We start from the raw sequence: 20,431 nt of genomic DNA on the forward strand, positions 1-20,431 counted from the left end.
TATTATTAAAAATTTTAATTAAGCTCACCTTAAAATTCTATCTCTGCCTTAGCTCACACACACGAACTTCGGCATTGCAGAGCCCTCCTACTCCATGTGAAGCTTGTCTCTTCGACAACACGCACGAACTTCTCCTCTCGACAGAGCCGCGTACTTCACCCACCTTTCTTGGCTTTCTTTTTCCCCTTCGACTTCTTCCACTGCATGCGAGGTTGGCATCGCTCTTCTTCGGTCTATGTTCGACGCAGGCTCCCTTTCTCTACTACACAAGCACAATTTTGAAGGTTGCAACTCCTCTCTTTCTCCTCGACTTCAACTCAAACCAGAGCACGCATCGCCGCCGCCTCCTTCCTTCTCTCGGCTCGACACAGACAACACCCATGCATGAAAGGATTTCTGGCTTCTTCCTCTACACACAAGCACAATGCCAATGCCTTTTTCTGCTAGGGCTTAGGATTGAAACGGGAGGAGATAAGCGCACCTTTTTTTTATTCCTCTCCCTTCTCTATAGTTGCTTCCCTATTCACGACTTTTCTTTGATTTTCTTCTCTTGCTCTATTTCTCGCTCGCTTGTTTCAAACAAGGAAAAGCACAATCTGCGTTAAAAGAAATGTTGTGAGGGGTTAGGACTCCTCAAACCACCAACGTCTTTTTTTTTTTTTTCTTCTTTTTTTCTTTTTATTATTCTGTTATCTTTTATTAAAATTTTGGTTATTACACTCCTAACTTACCCCTCTTGGTTTCAGTCCTTTCCAAAGTTCTCTTCTCCTTATATTATCAATTATCGCCACTGAAAATCAAAATATTTTTATTTCTAAATTGTCAGTGCATCAAATTTTTATTTGCAAGCTATTTATTCTAATTTGGCTGACGCTAATTTTCCCTCAAAGCAGCGCAAATTTTAATTCAGTTTTTGGGTTTTCCTTGGAAAGAATTAACAACAGTTAATGGCAAAGGGCTAGGTTATGAAGGCCAATTTGAGTCTGATTTTATTTGCTTAATAACGTTTAAATGCTTAAACCAAGATTTAAAGGCTTTATGTAAAAGGAGATCCTGCTACAAATCAATGAAGATTTTGTCTAGCAATGCTCTAGGAAAGATTTTGAATGTTCTTAATTTCAAGGCCTACTTAAATTAATCATGAATATGGATATTTAAAATAAATAGATATAATATAATCACAATTTAACATGCTTTAAACTTCACAACATTTCATTCAACACATGCTTTAAATTTTTATTTGTGTGCAACCTATACCAACAACAACGACAACAACAAAGCCTTAATCCCACTACATTTGTGTCCTATTTAATGTCATATTTTCATTTAGTTCTATTAAATTAAGATCATTTTTTATACAATAAGCCCAAGTCTTTCTATGGCTACGTATGCCTTTCTTAACATAAGTTGAATCTAAAACATCTACTCTCCTAATCGGATCATCAGATGGTCGACGTTTAATGTGACCAAACCATCTAAGATGACTTTCTCTAATTTTGTCCGTCACAGGAGCTACACCAACTCTATCACGGATATATTCATTTCGCATTTTGTTTCTAAGTGTGAATCCACTCATCCACCTAATCATTTTCATTTCGTCAACACTTAACTTAGTATTATGCTTCGCTTTTAAAGGCCAACATTTAGTGCCATAGTATTTTGGTGCACCCTATACCAAATGGATAAATTTATTTTGCATCCGTCTCTTGGCTGACAGTGGTACGAACCAGTCTCTAAAAATATTCATGAACTTGTCCTACTGTATCATGTGGTTAGCTCTATCCCCTGCAAATGTCTTCGCCGCCATCTTTTCGCTTCTCCTTTTCAGTGCAACTCTCCTATCAGGTAGATAAGACAACCCATTTAGAAACTTTTCGACTCTCAGCAGCCAGTTCTCAGCATCCACAGAACCGCCTTCAGAAAAGTGAGGTGGTCACATATCCTGAAATAACTTTGAATACTTATAAATCTAGCCTCCCCCACTAGAACTGGACTGAGTTTGAGAATTCTTAATCATTTGAGTCACTGCGCAGCATATATATGTTACTTTTGCTCCTTCCGCTTCCTTTTCTCTTTCGACTTCCTTCGCTCACAGACAAGTCGTGTTTTAGGGCTGGAATTGAACCCTCCTTGACCTCTGTGGCTTTGTTTCTTCTCTCGCTCTCTCGGTCTATTTGTTCGTATTCAGGAGTGCTTTATAGACCTGCAGCGGTTGTGGCAAGATCTTGATCACTTGTCACCTTTGTCGAGTTGTGGTAATCCAAGGTGTACGAAGGGAGAGATATTTGCATAGGAGAAGATTATGAAGTTTCTGGCTCATCTAAACCTGGCATTTGATCAGAGGAGATCGGTTCTCCTAGCTCAGGTGACTATTTCTACACTAGATGAGGCCATTGTTGTGATGATACAGGAGAGTCACATGAAGCTACACTCTGAGCCGAGTGATTTTTCAGGTGCCCAATCAGCATTGGTTGTTGCGAGCCCACATTGCTAGGTGTTCAGGGGGGACTCGCAAGTGCTAAGCTATGGTGAAGTTGGCCATCTGAGAAAGGTCTGTTCTAAGCCACCTAAGGAAAGAGACGCAAGTGGATGTTGGAGCTCGTGGTCGTGGGGTCGGATAGGTGGAAGAGGGGACTACCGGACAAATCTAATGGTAGTAGATGACGAGAGAGATATAGCTGTGATCTTTACTAGTGAGGATCACGAGTGTCTGGAGATGTTGAAAAGGAAGCAGAATATAATAAGAGATGGAGCTGAGAATGTTTCAAATTCATCAACATTAAGGGGTAATATTGTCACTTATGCTTGCTCAGCAAAGTTACTGGTGACACACTTTCTCTTGCCTTTGTTTCCACCACAAAATTATCACAATGTACCCTAGAATCTGGTGTTTCTCGTCACGTGATAGATACTGCTGGAGAGTTCTCTTTATATACTCATTTAGCAATACCATAGAGTATACAAACTGTTGATTGTACAGTGCAGTCTGAATAATGGATTGTTGAAACTAATTCATTTAGCTATTGGAGAGCAGGTGGCTGACATTAGCTCAGTGGAGTTGACTAGACTATGTGATAAGATGGGCATAGTTATTATCTTTCGCCTATCTTGAGGGGAAATGTTGAGATGTATCTAATGTAGGGTTCTATTTATAAATAGAAGTAGTTTAGAAATTTATTTGTAAATGTTGTGAGGCTCTATGTAAGCCGAAATGTTAATAAAATAATTTGAGCTATCCCGAAGTGTTAATGAAATTAAATACAAATGAACTATTAGTACCATATTACTATTACTATTACTATTACCGTACCCTATTACTATTACTATTACTATTACCGTTCTGTTACTATCTACTATTACCATTACTATTACTATTACTACTACTACTACTATTATTATCTACTATTACTATCCCCTATTACTATCACGTTACTATTATTATTAGTATTATTACTATTATTATTACTATTATTGTTATTATTTTCTTATTAGTTCATTTAATTATTATGAGGTACTATTTTTTCTTTGTATTTGACCAATGTTTATTTCAATAATGTTTTTTTTTTTTTAAATATTACTCCATTTCCACATCTCTCTTAGCCCCTCCTATACAATTCCATCCCTTCACCCATAGTAAATTTTCCTCTCTTTCTCCTCTCCCTTTCTCTTTCTCCTTGTTTCTTTCTCTTGTTCTCTCTCTCAATTTTCATTCCTTGTTTCTTCTCTTTATGGTTCTCTATATTTCTTTCAAACTTTTTATTTTGATTTCCCTCTCATGCCTTGTTGTCTTCTTCCCAATTTTTTATTTTTCGCTTCCCACTAGGCTTTTAGTGGGATTAAGGCTTTGTTGTTGTTGTTGTTGTTGCTTCTTACTAGGCCTCTCTCTCTCTCTCTCCCCCACTAGGCTGACCATTGAAGTATCTGATTTCTACCCTAACGCTACATTAGGTGATAGGGAGAAATTGATCCACAAAGAAAATGTTAAACAAACGTCATAGCTTTTTTCCAATGTCAATCATCTTCAATTAAAATTTAATGCTTACCGATTATAAAAATGACTACATTTTTTATTAGTACAAGAAGGATAGTTGATCTTCATGGAGTCATAACTCTGGTTTTTCTCTAAATTTGTAGTGAAACAAATGATGGAAGCGTGAAAGCGTGGAATAAAATGATTTTTTAGGAAGTAATGTTGATTGAGTGAACAAGATTGGCAGAAGAGAGGATCTGGCACCTTATGACCACAACCTTAAAAGCTCTCTTCATTTGGGGATGCAATCCAAATTCATAAATTGTATTGTTGGGGCAAACAACCTTAGGGAACCACCACAGTTCGATTACCAAATTATAACTCACAAGTATGGTTTTTAGATCATTTCAATTCATGTTTAACTTGTCATCTTAAAATGAAAGTTTAGAGGTCCAAATCTCACCCTTATGTAGAGTCAAATCCCAAAAGGCTTTGACTCTACATAAGTTTTTAGATCATTTTCTTATTAGTTCATTTAATTATTATGAGGTACAATTTTTTCTTTGTATTTGACCTATGTTTATTTCAATAATGTTTTTTTTTTTTTTTTTTAATATTACACCATTTCCACATCTCTCTCAGCCCCTCCTATAGTCCTATACAATTCCATCCCTTCACCCATAGTAAATTTTCCTCTCTTTCTCCTCTCCCTTTCTCTTTCTCCTTGTTTCTTTCTCTTGTTCTCTCTCTCAATTTTCATTCCTTGTTTCTTCTCTTTATGGTTCTCTATATTTCTTTCAAACTTTTTATTTTGATTTCCTTCTCATGCCTTGTTGCCTTCTTCCTCCCAATTTTTTATTTCTTGCTTCCCACAAGGCTTTTAGTGGGATTTTTAGTGGGATTAAGGCTTTGTTTTTTTGTTTTTTTTGTTGTTGCTTCCCCCTCGGCTTCTTTCTCTCTCTCTCTCTCTCTCTCTCTCTCTCTCCCTCCCTTCCACTAGGCTGACCATCGAAGCATGTGATTTCTATCCTAACGCTACATTAGGTGATAGGGAGAAATTGATCCACAAAGAAAATGTTAAACAAACGTCATAGCTTTTTTCCAATGTCAATCATCTTCAATTAAAATTTAATGCTTACCGATTATAAAAATGACTACATTTTTTATTAGTACAAGAAGGATAGTTGATCTTCATGGAGTCATAACTCTGGTTTTTCTCTAAATTTGTAGTGAAACAAATGATGGAAGCTTGAAAGCGTGGAATAAAATGATTTTTTAGGAAGTAATGTTGATGGAGTGAACAAGATTGGCAGAAGGAGGATCTGGCACCTTGTGACCACAACCTTAAAAGCTCTCTACATTTGGGGATGCAATCCAAATTCATAAATTGTATTGTTGGGGCACACAACCTTAGGGAACCACCACAGTTCGATTACCAAATTATAACTCGCAAGTATGGTTTTTAGATCATTTCAATTCTTGTTTAACTTGTCATCTTCAAATGAAAGTTTAGAGGTCCAAATCTCACCCTTATGTAGAGTCAAATCCCAAAAGGCTTTTAGTTAATAGTTAAACAAGTATGGAAGTGATCTAATCACTTTACTTTGTAGTTGTAGCTTGGGTATGAAATTTTGGATGATGGTTGGAGTTTCAATCTCAATTAAAACTTTCAAAGTGTTCATTCTTTGTGTAACTGCCAAGTCATATACTTGTTATTTGTGTGCTTGTTTGAGAGTTTAGTTTGGTTTTCTTATTGGTTATTATATATATATTTTTTGTTTTTTATTTTTTTGCAGAAATCGCCAAGTACTAGTCTGCCAGATGGCTGGGAATGGGTTGATGAATGGCAGGTTGATGCTAATTCCACAGAAACACCTGATGGGTGGGTTTATGCACCCGATACTGAACATCTGAAGTGGCCTGATTCATTGGATCACAGGACTTTCAGTAATTATGCTAGACAAAGAAGATGGATTAGGCATCGAAAATACACATCTCATGACGCAGACAATGAGATTGCAGTTGGATTACTTGAACCAGGTCATACTATTCCTCTCCCTATGTCTTGCTTTGATCATCCTGTGATTTCTTATGTCTTACAGTTGAGGCCAGAAGTTTCCTATGAAACAAAAGAATATTCTTGGAGTTCTGTAGTGGATAAATATGTGCTGAATGAGAACGTGGATAGTTCTGGAACCTCAGAAATATGCGTTTCTGCACTTATTGAGGCTGATGAGCTTTTATACTGCTCAGAATTAAGTGAGGTTCCTTCAGATAAGGATCTTGGTTTGTGGTTTTGTTTAAGCATTCAGGCCACGCAAATTGGAAAAGATATTCAATCAAATCCCATACATGATTGGAAACTCACTATTAGTTCACCTTTGTCGATAACTAATTTCCTCCCTTTTTCTGCCGAATTTTCTGTTATTGTTAAGGAGGGTGGAGAAGGCACTGCATGCTCTCAAGGTACTCTTGTTCCTGGTAAACCTGTAAAGATCTATAATGCTGATCTGCGAAAACCATTATACTTATCGGTTGTCCCGCAAGGAGGTTGGGATCTAGTTCATGTATGACCTAAATCCATTAGTGACTTATTATTTATTTACTTCTATTTTATTTTTGTCTATTATTTTGCCATGTATTTTTTATCACTTCTAACATAACTTTGTTTTACTGAAGGAACTCATTCCCATATCAAACCCAAGAAAAATGTCAACCAAGATGATGAGTCTAAGGAATTCTTATTCTGGAAGGTTTGCCTCTGAATTGCAACCAGATTATTTTATTTCTCTTGTTGAGCTGCCTTTTTTGGGTTTCTTATAAACTTCTACCATGATGCAGGATTGTCATGGTCGTCGTTGAACAGAATTCAGACAAGGATAGCTTAATTGCAAGAAATATTCGAATATATGTACCTTATTGGATTGCAAGTGCAAGATGTCCGCCTCTTACTTGTTACTTTATTGACAAGTCTGCAAGGAATAAGAGACATTTCTCCATCTTTTCACATTCTAATATGAAAACACAAAAAGTTTTTTGGCAAATCACTGACGAAGAGATGACTAATGGATACACCATAGCTTCTGCGCTTAACTTCAAAAATCTTGTCATATCTTTGTCTTTAGAAAAAACTGGGAGAGAGCAGTTTAGTTCCGTTAGTGATCTATCCCCACTTGGTGACATGGTAAATGCTTTGTACGGTACCTTATTTTGTAACGATGGTCTTTTTCAGAACTTTCATTCCTTCTATTTATCTATTTTAGGGTGGCTCGGTTGATCTTTATGCTCATCACGAGGATGGAACATGCATGAGGATATTTATTTCCTCCAAGCCATCCCCATATGAAGCTGTTCCCTCGAAGGTATATATCACACTAATTTGCTTGCCAGGTTGTTAGAACATCTTTTTTTACTTCTAGTTGTTTTCAGGTTATTTTGGTGCGCCCATTTATGACATTCACAAATAGGCTTGGTAGAGACGTGCTCATAAAGTTCAATATTGACGATCAGCCAAAGGTTCTGCATGCTACTGACACAAGGGTCTCTTTTGTTTATCGTGAAGCTGGAACTGAAAAAATTCAGGTGCTTGTCTGGCTTTCAAATTTTTTCAAATATGATCCTTTTTTTGGGAAATTTTTTGGGTTTACCACAAATAATTATTAATTTCTAGAGTTAGTTTTTAAAATCTGCTCGTTCTTTTGATTTATTCATTGTGGCTGATTATTCTTCCCAACAAGACATTAAAATAATTATTTATTTGAACTGACTTGGTATATTTCAGGCTATTTAAACCATGTAGTATTGACTAATTTTTAATCATAGTCTATTCATTGGATTTAGTCATTTCATACTATTAAAAATTGCATACATTTCTTTCATATCCTTAGTCTTCTTAATTTGCTATCTAAATTTTCCATCTTAGGTTGGTTTTTTTCTCCGATTTTTTGCATTAATAGTGAGATTGACTGTAGTTTTTAAATAGTCTTTTGTACCTCAATTCGGATTTATTTTATTGATCCAACTTTTTTTATACTCAATTTGTTAGTTTAAAATCAGCACTCCAATTGGTCATGATATTTTCTGTTGAATGTCAAATGCAAGCGTATCACCTAGCATAAAAGGATGTGAGCTTATTGTTCTCATAAATGCTTTTGTTGCCCTTATTATTCATTTCTTTGTGACTCGTGTATACCCTTTTTCATTTCTCTGAAAAGAACTAATTTATTTGAAATCATTAGAAGTAGCAAGCTTAATGTTCCATATGGGCTCCAAAATTTTGTTCTTGGCTCTTCTAAGAAAGTTTTGTTTTTGGTTAAATTTTGAGAAGATGGATTGGATTTTATATAAGAGACTTTCCAAGGACTTTACACTCATTTTATGAGCTTTAAGATTTAAAAAAAACACGACACACAAGGGAGGGAGGGAGCGTGCGAGAGGGGGTGAGGGGGGTGCGCGAAACGATAATGCAAGAATGGTGGCTTGATGTCCTGGGTGGCAGCATGCAGGAAAGAGCGAAAACAGCAAGAGGGCAGCATGACAAGTGACGACTTGTTGCTGTTTGGGTGGCAGCAGCAAGATAGGCGGCTGGACAGCAAGGAATGGCAGATCAAATAGCAGCAGTTTGCTGTTTGGGGGTGGCAACAACAAGATAGAGGGGTTTTGGGGTGGCTGTGAGGGTTGACAGCTGGTAGAAATGGCTGGGGCAGCAGGGTAACTAGGGAAAGCTGGGAGTGCTGGAATGGGTAAGGACAGTAACTCCTCACTGTTCGAGGTGGTGGCAGCAAGCTGAAATTCAGATGGCAATGGATGGAAGATATGAAAACTGCAGGGAAACAGCAACATGTGCTTGCAGCAATGGAGGGCTGTCGGAAGCGATGTGGGGAGGATGCTGAAGGGGTGGGGGAAGATAATCACCACCTTCAGAGAGAGATAGAACCGGAGCACCGCCCAATTCCTCGGATACAGCCCTCAAAAGGAGAAACATATACCGAAAACTGTCCTAAACAATATCAAGCTAAAAACTGCCCTAAAAAATAAATAACATATATATTCGTAAGGTAAAGAGCAGTGAGTCCCACTCCAAATAGGAGGGAACCGTGTGCAAGGAAGGGTGGCTCGATCTTTCTCACACTAAACCGAGCCAGTCGTGTGCGGCTCATGCTGCTGTAGAGTACATTTTTCTGGTTTTTTGGACAGCCCCCAGCTTTCAGCCCTGCCTCCCGGTTGCTGCAAATCCCCCACTTCCACCCTCGTGCTTTAACAGCAACCTCGTCATCCGACCCCATCCAGCTGCCCTTCACCACTTTCACCTTCGCCCTAGAGTATCCTTTTATGTTTTGTTGTCTTTTACTTCTTGTTTTGAAGAGTTGTTGTTGTAGCCTATTCAAATTTCAACAATAGTATTTATATTTTAATTGTATCGTTTGGTCGTGGTTTGGGTTAACTCCGATTTCACAACACGCCTCTTTTTCAAGAGGAATAATATAGCCCAGTTTAACTATAACTCTTGTAACTGATTATCAAGCGACATTAAACATTTCAACATTTACTTCCAAAGGTTTACTAGAAGTAGAGCCCAATGAATATTAGATAGATTGGTTGAAATATCTCAAATTAAAGTCAGGAAATACAACCCAAATTGAAATGATAAGTGCTTCCTTGGAAGAATTGAAGTGAGGAAACCCTGTTGAATAATTTATGATTGACGTTGTCATATTTGTGGGAAAATTGAAATTTCAGTGAAGTTACTTTTTCTTACATTGTATTTTCTTTTAGTGGTTTTCTTCTACTATGCAGATCGTGTTCAATTCATTTTTAGTCTGATAGTTAATCTGGCAGCCAAGCAAAGCCACTTCTGTTATTCTACTGGTTTGGATTGACGGCAAATAGAACTCTTCTGGTTTAATGATAACTTTCTACGTTGTTATATTTTGCTAAAAAAAATTGTTTTAACTCTTTAAGGTTTGCCTACAAAATACGAACTGGTGCTTACCTTTGGAAATTGAGAAGGAAGACACTTTCACTATCGTATTGAGGGAGCACCATGGCGGTAGGATTTATTTGAGAGCTGAGGTTCGTGGTTATGACGAGGGATCACGATTTTTAGTGGTGTTGCGTATGGAACCAGAAAATGGTCCAATCAGGTTTTTTTTTTCTTAATTTGTTCACCAGTTAAACTTGCTAACGTCATTGTGGGGCATTATGCACTTCTGTTTATACATTATTGTACTTTTGTAAACAGAATTGAGAACAGAATGGCTGATAGGACACTAAAAATCCGCCAGACTGGTTTAGGTGATGATACTTGGATTCAGTTGGAACCTTTATCAACTTCGAACTTCTCCTGGGAAGATCCTTATGGCCAGAGGTGTATAGATGTTAGTATTCAAGGTGGAGCTTATGTCCATAAGATCAGTTTGGATGAAGGTAAGGAATCAACAGATCTGAAGGCTCATGGAGTTAAACTTTGTATTGAAGAAGCTGGAGATATAAAAGTTGTAAGATTTCTTGATGAAGAAATAAGGTTGCTATCAGGATCAAAGAAAATAACATTACCACTTGATAAAATAAATGGCTCATCGTCGAAGAAAGAGATGCAAGTCAGCACCTCACCCCTGGAGCTTATAATTGAGCTGGGGGTTGTTGGCATTTCCTTGATTGATCATCAGCCTAGAGAGCTCTTGTATCTGTACTTGGAAAAAGTCTTTATTTCATACTCAACAGGGTATGATTCTGGGAAAACAAACAGGTATTCCTGTTATGAATGAGACTTTAATATTTGAATAGAATCTAATAATCAGATTTTAAAGGCCTTTTTTGTTAGTTCTTAGTCAGTTATTAGAATATCTAACAGAAGTTATTGTAGATTTCTCTTTCATATACTTTTTTTAGTGCGCCTCATTCATATACTTGTTTTTAGTGCTTCAGTTCTTCTAATTTTTTATTTCAGTCTAATATGCTTAAAATTGGACTCGGACAAAGGAACCTTTCAATATTGTCGGTGGATGAAGCTGAAATCTTTTTTTAAGTACTGAGGCTAAACTATTGTTGTCAGTTTACATTTCTTACTTTTAAAGTATTTTCCATAAGTCTAATGGTAATGGTGAAAATTTGATAGAAAGCCCTAAGTGGAGAAAATAAATATGAAAATAAAAAATGACAAGCTTACTTAGTAGAGTTAAAATGACTCAATCCAAAATAAAAATTAACAAATTATGAAATTTTCTCAATTCTTTAAAAAAGATCTTATATTTTTAGTGTCTTTAATAGTTCTTTTCTTTTCTAGATCCAAGATTCATTGGCAATTATCACATAACAAGTTTTATCAACATATTTCAAACGTACAAACTCTGTCTGAACTGTATAAAAATAAAAGTTGCAAATGAATCTTTAGCAATTATTGGTAGGATGATATCTCAATTTCTTCTGATTCAACACTTATTAATGTATTGCATGTTCCACACCTCACAGATAACTATCTATCTCCTAAATGTTTTTTACTTCAATGAATGTAATTTTTGATAAAACTCATAGCTTTTTCGCTCAAAACATATTTTCGAGAAAAGAATAAACAACTTGAAAGTAAGTTTGTTGATTTTTTTTCATTTTGATATTCTTGTAATCTAAAATTCAACAAATACCATTCTTGTATCAATTGTACCCATTCAGGTCTATATGAGAAGGAACCGGCTCGTCTAGGTTCTCCATCAAGTCCCAGACCTAGGACCCTTGTCGGGTAACATTGATCAACCCACAATTACTCATTTATATCTTATTTCCTAGTACTCCATTTATAAATTTTCTCCTTCTCATAGAGTATTTCTAACCAACATCAATATCAACCTCATTTTTCATCTTAAAAAGTCTATTTGACATACTTGAAAATAGAAAGTAGAGTAGACCATGAGAGAAATGATGATGCCTTAAAACAATATTATACATTGGAGATGCAGATGAATTTTCACGATTAAATACAAACCAAATGAAAATCTGGAAAGTTACAAAGTAAGATCGGTGGCCAAAAAATATATGCAATCATATGGGACTGATTATCAAGAAACACTTGTTCATGTTGTGAAAATGAACACTTCATATTTTAATGTCTCTAATGGCATCATGTGTGATTTATACAATAATATAAAAAATGCTTTCTTGCATTAAGCATCAAAGAAAAAATATATATGGATTCATCATTCGTATTTGATACTTCCTTCAAAAGAATGAGATATACAAATTTAAAAAAGTCTTATACGGACTAAATTAATCACCAAAAGCTTGGTTTGATACATTTTTAGATGTTATGAAATAAGTTGGATACAAACAACATCAAGAGGACCATACTCTATTCATTAAACACTATCTTGGTAGTAAAATTTCAATCCTTCTTGTATATATTGATGATATGATTATTAAAAGGGATGATAATCAAAAGAAAAATCTCTCAAAAAAATGCTTGCTTAAGAGTTTGAAATTAAAGAGGTAGGAATATTGAAATACTTTTCTTGGAATATAAGTTACTCGGATAAGGGATATTTTTCTCTCAATAGAAATATATTTTGGACCTATTAAAAGAAATCGAGGTTGTCGAGTGCAAGTCGTATGAAACTCCAACCAAATAAGTACAAAAGCTAGACATTGATGAAGAAAGTACTGATATAGATTAGTAGGAGAATTAATCTACATACACTCATCCTTACATTGCATTCGTAGAAAGTTTAGTCAGCAAATTCATGCACTAACCCAAAGACTTATACCTTCAAGCAGCTTATAGAATTCCCATATACCTTAAATCAAGTGTAGTAAAAATTATTTTAGACAAAAGTTATAATACTCTACAAATTAAAGGATACACAAATGCAGCAATGTTGGATCATCAGTGGATAGGTTCTCTTTAGTCTTTACATTCTTATGAGGAAATCTCATAACTAAAGAAGTAACAACAACTTGTAATTTTAAGCTCATGTACTGGAGCCGAGTTTCAAGTCATTTCCCTAAGAGATTTATGTGGTTCTATGGATTAAAATCATATCAAAGATTTTAAAATCAAATAAAATAGCTTTTGAAAATATATTGTAATAATAAATTGGTCATTATAATTGTGCACAATCAAGTACAACATGATTGTGCTAAGCATGTTGAGGTTGATAAACACTTCATAAAAAAATTAAAAATTGCATAATTTGCGCTTTTTATGTGTCAATTAGGAATCAATTAGCCGACATATTCACCATAAGACTCTGTAGCCCATCATTCAAAAATATTATAGATAAACATAGAATGGTAGATCGTCGACATCTAGTTTGAGGGGGAGTGATAAATTTCTTTCTTTCTTTCTTCCTTAGTGGGGCTCACTCATTCTTCAATCATAGCAAAGAATTTTATGGCACATGGATCAAGGTCTTTCACCATTGGATCAATTTTTCTATGGTTCTAAGATTGCAATCTGTGTTTCTTTATAGGACCGCCAATTCTTTTTTATTTTCCCCCTTTTTGTTTTATTCTTATTTTTTAACGCTCTTAAAGGTTTGTATATACTTGACGTGGGGCGTGTGACTGTCGTGAGCCTGCGGCTCACAAGCCACGAGTTCTGTAGAACAGAATCAACACGATTTTGTGGTTACTGGTATCACAATCGTGGGATCGGACCACGTTTAATCTGCGATAGTTTCCTGCATAAGCAAGAACCGAGCGAGCTTCTGTCCCGTTCTACACTGAAAAAGAAGTTTTCTTTTCTATTGTTGATATTGGTCCTTATAAGGCCTAGATTTCTTATATTTCTGAATTAGAATCAAGGTTTTTTATTTATTTTTTTTATTTTTTGCTTGAGGCACTATTTATATATTATATTCTAGTTTTACAGACTTTTGCTTTGTTTCGATTTTATGGAGATTGTAATATCTATTTTCTATCGTAAGGACTGTTTCATTTTTTTTTTTTTTTGCAAGTGATGTGTTTGTATCTTGCTCAAAAATAGGTGTGAACTTCCTTGTCGCCTGTATTTTGTTGCTTTGCTATTCGGCCTACTGTTATCAGCCAGGATAGCCGCCGAACGACACTTATACCCTTCCAAAAGCCATCGATTTGTATATTTTATTTGCCTCGCTATTCGACCACTTCTAAATCTACTTCAAAAATATCTTTTGAGAGCCCTAGAATGGTATCAATACCTTTCCTCTTGTATAAAGAGAGCTTAACAAAATATCGTTGGAGTTGTCTCCATTGCTATAATTGAAATAATTGTTCTGAAAATCTTTGTCATTCGTTAAAGACTTTGGCTTATATAGAGTCTTACAGCCATGGTTTAAAAAAGGGACCGAACTTGCCGGTTGTTCAGATTTGCTGGTGGTCCGGTTCTGGTTGGCTTAAAACCCGCTCTTGCATCGAATCGGATTGAACCGGTTCGAACCGACCTAGAACAATCAAAAATCGGAAATAACCGGTCGGTTTAACCTCTAAACCGGTTACAATAAATATTAATTTTTTTTTTAAAAGGTGGACAGCCAATGTGCTGTTGTTGTAGCTATCGTATACTCCCGTTTTTTTTAATCTAAAGGAAAGGTTAAACTCAAGATTTAAAGATGTGGGACTAAACTATAAAAGCTAAAACAATTTAATAATATATTTCTTTGCCCTTATTTGCTTGCACAAAATTTTTTTTTTTATATTATTTTCTTTTATGATTTAGGAAACCGTGAAATACAAATTGCCAAATATTATAATTAAATATATATTAATAGATTGAATGCTATATGTGAGTTTCAATCTCCGCTTGGCTTATGAACTTTGGAACATTTACATGCATACCACTTGATTGTTATCTTTTTACATTTCTAACACCTAAACTTTATTTTTTATAAACATATCACCTTCCCTGTGAAATGAAAAGGTGAAGTTTGGTTTTTAAAAATTTAAATAGTACTTATTGGATTTTTTATTTGATATGAGAAAGATTTGGGTGGTATAAATGTAAAAAGCAAAGAATAGGTGTTAGATATGTAAATACATAAGACATGGGTGGTATGTAAGTAAATGCCCGTAAATTTTTTTAAAAGTTACTATAGTGTTATTCTTATATTTCATATTTAATTATTTTAAATTAGTTGTTATTAAAACTTTTAAAATAACATTATAAAATTATTATTATGTTATTTAAATATTGAGATATTTATTTTATATTTCACAATTATTTTTTTTAAATTACATCATTTTTGTCACATTTAAATAAATTTATAATTTAGTAAGTCATCTGATTGAATTTCGGTTCAACCCCGGTTCAAACTTTGAACCTTGAACCTCTCCTTTTATCGATTCAATGCTTGCTCTGGTTTTATGAACATTGTTTACAACTTTCTTTACAAATATATCCCTAGACATCTTTTATATTTCTTATTTACAAATAGGATCCTAAACTATATATAATTATCAACACTCTCCCTCATGATTGGAAAAAAGATATTCACTATGTCCATCTTGTCACACGACTTGGATAGATCTAATGAGCTAAGTCCCTTGGTGAGGCAGTCAGCTACTTGTTGTCTTGTAGTTACATGACTGAGCTCTAGTAGTCCACTATGCTGCATCTCCTTGATGAATAACCTATCAATCTCCACATGTTTGGTTTTGTCATGCTGCACCGAGTTGTTGGAAATGTTGATTGCTAACTTGTTGTCACACCACAACCTCTTTTGAGCTCCTCAATCCACCTTGAGCTCTACTAATAAAGCTCTCAACCATAATATCTTGGCAACTCCTAAGGTCATGGCCCAGTACTCTGCCTCTATCGTCGACCTCACAACTATCAACTGCTTCTTGCTCTTCCAAGAGACTGAATTGCCCCTTACAAACATGCAGTATTCTGTTGTGGACCTTTTGTCATTAGCATAGCTAGCCCAATCAAAGTTATAGTAGCCCTCAATACCTAAATGCCTATTTTTTCTGAAGATCAACCGGTACACTCTTCAGGTATCTCAAAATTTGATACACTGCATGTATGTGGCTCTTTCTTGGATCATGCATTTGGGAACTCACCACGCTTACTGCAAATTATGTGCATGTCTCTGTGAGCAAGTCTAGCACTTACTTCCTCTGAGATAGAAACAATCTCTATGCTCCACAAGTCACCTCAATCCCAAGAAAATATGTAAGTTGTCTCAGATCATTCACCTCAAACTCTTTGCTCAAATTTGCTTTCAGCTGAGCAATCTCTCCCTCATCATCACCAATGACAATCATATCATCCACATACACAGCAAGAATAGTAATATGACCGTCATGTCGTCGAAAGAGCACTGTGTGGTCAGCATTTCGAACTTGTCAAACCAAGCTCGAGAAAACTGTTTTAAATTGTATAGTGACTTCCTCAGTTTACATACCTTGCCCACTTTTTAGTTTGTGTTGAAGCCTAGAGGTATCATCATGTATACCTTTTCTAGCAGATCCCCATGAAGGAACGCATTCTTCATATTTAGTTTGTTTAAACTCCATTCACCATTCATAGTCAGAGAGACCAGTGCCCTGACTGTGCTTCTATTTGTCACTGGTGCAAATGTCCCATCATAGTCGATGTTTATACCCTCTCGCTACCAACCGGGTTTTGTAGTGATCAATCTTTCCTTTTAAGATCTTCACTGTGAAGATCCATTTGCATCTGACTGCCCTTTTCCCTGTTGGTAGCAATGTGAGCTCTCATGTCATGTTTTTATCGAGAGCACCATGTTTCTAACAGTCTTTCATTTTGGATCCTCAGTCACATGCTAACATTTGAGAATATAGACTTATTCCAAAGATGCAATGAATGCTTCGTGTAAAGGTTATATGTTAGAGTATGAGATAAACTCACGATGTCATGTGAGAAAGTAAAACGATCCGGAGAATAATGATCAGAAAGATGACCCGCATTGTTGCAAGAGGTCCTCCTTAAAGTCATGGGAGTGGGAGAAGAGAGATCATATCACATGTATAATCGAATTTTGAGGTGGATAGTATATGTATCTCTAGAGTTGGGGTTAACCGGGACAAGTGATTTGTCGTCACGAGTGACGTGGCAGGCACTCTTTTCTCATTTCTGACTTCCTCGGTCGATCCTTCCCACACAATGGGAAAAGACATCATTCTCACATGTACCAATCTCTCGCCATCAATACTCTCCCCTTCTGCCTCATACCTCTAGTATCTAGCGAGTCACCTCCAAGGTGTAGTACAATTCAATTTCTCTAAAAGTCACACCCTTACTCATAGACATTCTCTTCTCTATTGAGCTCCAACAAACATACTCTTTCTGAGTGGGAGAATAAACTACAAAAATATATTTTGACAGTTTTGGGATCCAATTTCTCTATTGATGGTCTATTATCATTCACAAAACATACACAATAAAATACCTTTGATTGGAGAATCCCACCATTATCTCATTTCAAAACTCACAAGGAGGTTGTCACTCCAACTATCTTGAGGGTATTTTGTTAATCAAATGAGTGACTGTCAGAATAGCTTGCCCCACAAATGTTGTGGGACATTCGTCGAGATCATCTTACTTCGGGCTACCTTTAGAAGGTGTCGATTTTTCCTCGTTACTACTCTGTTTTCTGTCTGTGTGTATGGATATGTGGTTTGATGTTTTATCCCTTGGGCTAACATATATTTCCCAAATATCTTGTTGGTATATTTTGTCTCATTATCGAACCTCAATATATTCACTGCTGCACTGTATTGAGTCTGAATTGTCTTGTGAAAGTATTTAAAGCAAGCAAGTACATCACTTTCGTTTCTCATCAGATAGATCAAGCAACATGAGAAAAACACTCGATGAAAGTCACAAAATATCTGTAATTATTCATCGAAGTTGTTGAATAAGGTCATCATCATCAAATCATAAACATAGAGCTTCTATTACCAGAATTGATATAAGAGTTTATGACATGCTAACCAAACTCCCAAGCATCACACAAGTTTTTGTTTATTTGTTTTTCATGCAAAGATAGATATAATCGACTTAATAGATTAAATGAAAAGTGTCACATGCGTTTGTGATGTAACAGTAATACACCCTCCACACCCTCCACACTTTTCCCACTTCCTTTTACTCCACCACTCTTTATCATAGATGTCAAGATTGAGTCAATCACCTCTTTTTCCAAGTTAGATAAAGATCACCTTTGGAATATCAAATGAATAACACATTTTAGTTGAAGAATAATAGCACTAGTGGATAAAAGGTTCACTGGAAATGAATGAACATTAAAACACTGGACATAGCTATACAATTGGTATAACTCACTGTGCCCTTACCAACCACAGGTTGTATTGTACCATTAAATGTTTGAATGGTCTCTGAAACTGCTAGGTGAGTATAAGAAGAGAACTCACGAGCGACACCAGTCACATTTCAAGGTGCGCCAAAATCTATTATTTATTCAGTGATTTTTTTATGGATATAGAGGCAAGAGCATGTGTATCACGAGTAACTTTGATTGAGTCAGCATAAGTAACAATGTTCCTTTTTTATTATGATAAGGTTGATGTATCCTCAATCACATTATCTGATGCTCTTTGCTTTCTCTTCAACATCTCCAGGAACTCGTGATCATCATCTAAAAAGACCACCCTTGTCTCTCCCCCCGTTCTCCGCTATCATCAAATTTACCCGGTAGCCCCTCTTCCATCCCTTCGCAGTGTTAGGGCTAGGGCTTTGATACCAAATTGAAATAATTGCTTCAAAAATCTCTTTCATTCATTAAAGACTTGGGCTTATAAGGCCTTACAACTTTCCTTACAAACAAAACACTAGACATCTTCTATATTTTTTATATTTACAAATAGGACCCTAAACTATATATAATTCTCAAAAACTTTACTTCCTATACTTTTGTTAAGCAATGGAGCTTTTGATATTCTGTTTGAGCTTGTCATTTTCCCGGGATCTTTTAAAAATTCTGTACTAGATTCATGATAAAGATGTTTTCATGTATTCTTCGTCAGGACTCTTAAAGTGAATTATTTTATTTTAGCATTAAACCTCGTCTGTTCTTTTTTTTTTACCAAGGAGCATCTCTTTATATATGTCAGGGAGATCGTGTTTAGAAATTTGTAGTAACTGTTATCTAGCTAGAAATGTGCTTTTTGTGGTCTATACATGTCTTTTTTACTTCGTAGTTTAATTTCGCTTACACGCATTCTAGGTTCAAGCTTATTCTTGGTCAGCTACAGCTTGACAACCAGCTGCCGTTAACTGTGATGCCAGTTCTCTTGGCACCTGAAGACATGCCTGATACAAGTCATCCAGTTTTTAAGACAACAATCACTTCAAGTAATGACAGTTTAGATGGTGCTCAGGTCTTTCCATATATTTATGTTCGGGTAATCTATTTTCAAAGATACTCTCTAATTATGTATCTGAATTGTTATAGTGAAAAGCTGCAAAATTAGTAATTTGGATTGCGAGATAACAAATGTGGCAATGTCAGGTAATTGACAAGTGCTGGAAGATAAACATCCATGAACCTATTATTTGGGCATTGGTCGATTTCTACAATAACCTTCGTTTAGATAGTATCCCCAGTGCCTCAGAAGTCGCTCAAGTTGATCCAGAGATACGATTTGAGTAAGAATTCCATCCTTGTGTACTTTATGTGTGAATATAGTTTGTTTACCATTTTCGTGTTCTTATATAATTTAGGCTTTTTGACATTTCTACTGCTGAGATTAACTGATGTGGCTTAATTGTGAGATGATTATTGAGTTCATTAAAGTCTTATATAATTTAGGCTTTTTGACATTTCTACTGCTGAGATTAACTGATGTGGCTTAATTATGAGATGATTATTGAGTTCATTAAAGTCCTAATTCTCAAAAGCTTTAATTGTATGAATAAGTCAATCACATCTACTTTATTAATTGATCTTTGGCGGCTCATGTTTGTCTTATTTAGCGCTCATATCACTTATATGCTCACTGCAGTGTCTCGTGCATGCTTGGGAAGTGCTCAAATACCTTGATTTTAACCAACAAATCTACTTCAGCATTTTCACATTGTCGGCAGCTAAAAAGTTTGAGGGTGTTGCCCGTAAGAAGCTGTCGGTCGCTGGAAGTGAAGTCCCGTCGCCCACTTCGGGAGGACGTTTAATTTACATACCTATATAATTTTAGAAAAATATGGAATCAAACTGACCTCATATTTTTCACAGTTTAAATGAAAGAGCGCTCTACCTCAAATCTTGTATCTATCCCGAGGGATAAACACAAGACTTGAGGATGAGACTCGATCAAATAAACTAAGAAATATATGACATCCGTTTGGTCTGTGAAACCGTTTTATTTGCCGACAAGTTCCCCTATTTAATACAAAGGATTAAATAGGGTTTGTTTTATGCTGGGTTCGGAAAATTTTTTTATAAAGGCAAGCCCCCATAGTTAATTACATCTTAAATGATCGAAGTCACCTAAGAAAACTCTCGATAAAAATCA

At 35.7% G+C, this 20,431-nt stretch overlaps 1 protein-coding gene across 1 annotated transcript in view; it reads left to right on the top strand.

Moving 5' to 3' along the window:
• Positions 1-20,431, top strand: part of LOC110022921 — a 264,353-nt gene that overhangs the window by 202,109 nt on the left and 41,813 nt on the right. Inside the window, exons 47-55 of the mRNA XM_020722082.1 lie at positions 5,767-6,537; positions 6,650-6,723; positions 6,812-7,154; positions 7,234-7,332; positions 7,400-7,552; positions 9,932-10,113; positions 10,212-10,718; positions 19,147-19,324; positions 19,432-19,568. Coding sequence (XP_020577741.1) covers positions 5,767-6,537; positions 6,650-6,723; positions 6,812-7,154; positions 7,234-7,332; positions 7,400-7,552; positions 9,932-10,113; positions 10,212-10,718; positions 19,147-19,324; positions 19,432-19,568 — 2,444 coding nt within the window. The remainder of the gene's footprint in view (positions 1-5,766; positions 6,538-6,649; positions 6,724-6,811; positions 7,155-7,233; positions 7,333-7,399; positions 7,553-9,931; positions 10,114-10,211; positions 10,719-19,146; positions 19,325-19,431; positions 19,569-20,431) is intronic.

The sequence above is a fragment of the Phalaenopsis equestris genome, unplaced genomic scaffold (genome assembly GCF_001263595.1).
Source record: "Phalaenopsis equestris unplaced genomic scaffold, ASM126359v1 Scaffold000203, whole genome shotgun sequence".
Lineage (NCBI taxonomy): Eukaryota > Viridiplantae > Streptophyta > Magnoliopsida > Asparagales > Orchidaceae > Phalaenopsis > Phalaenopsis equestris.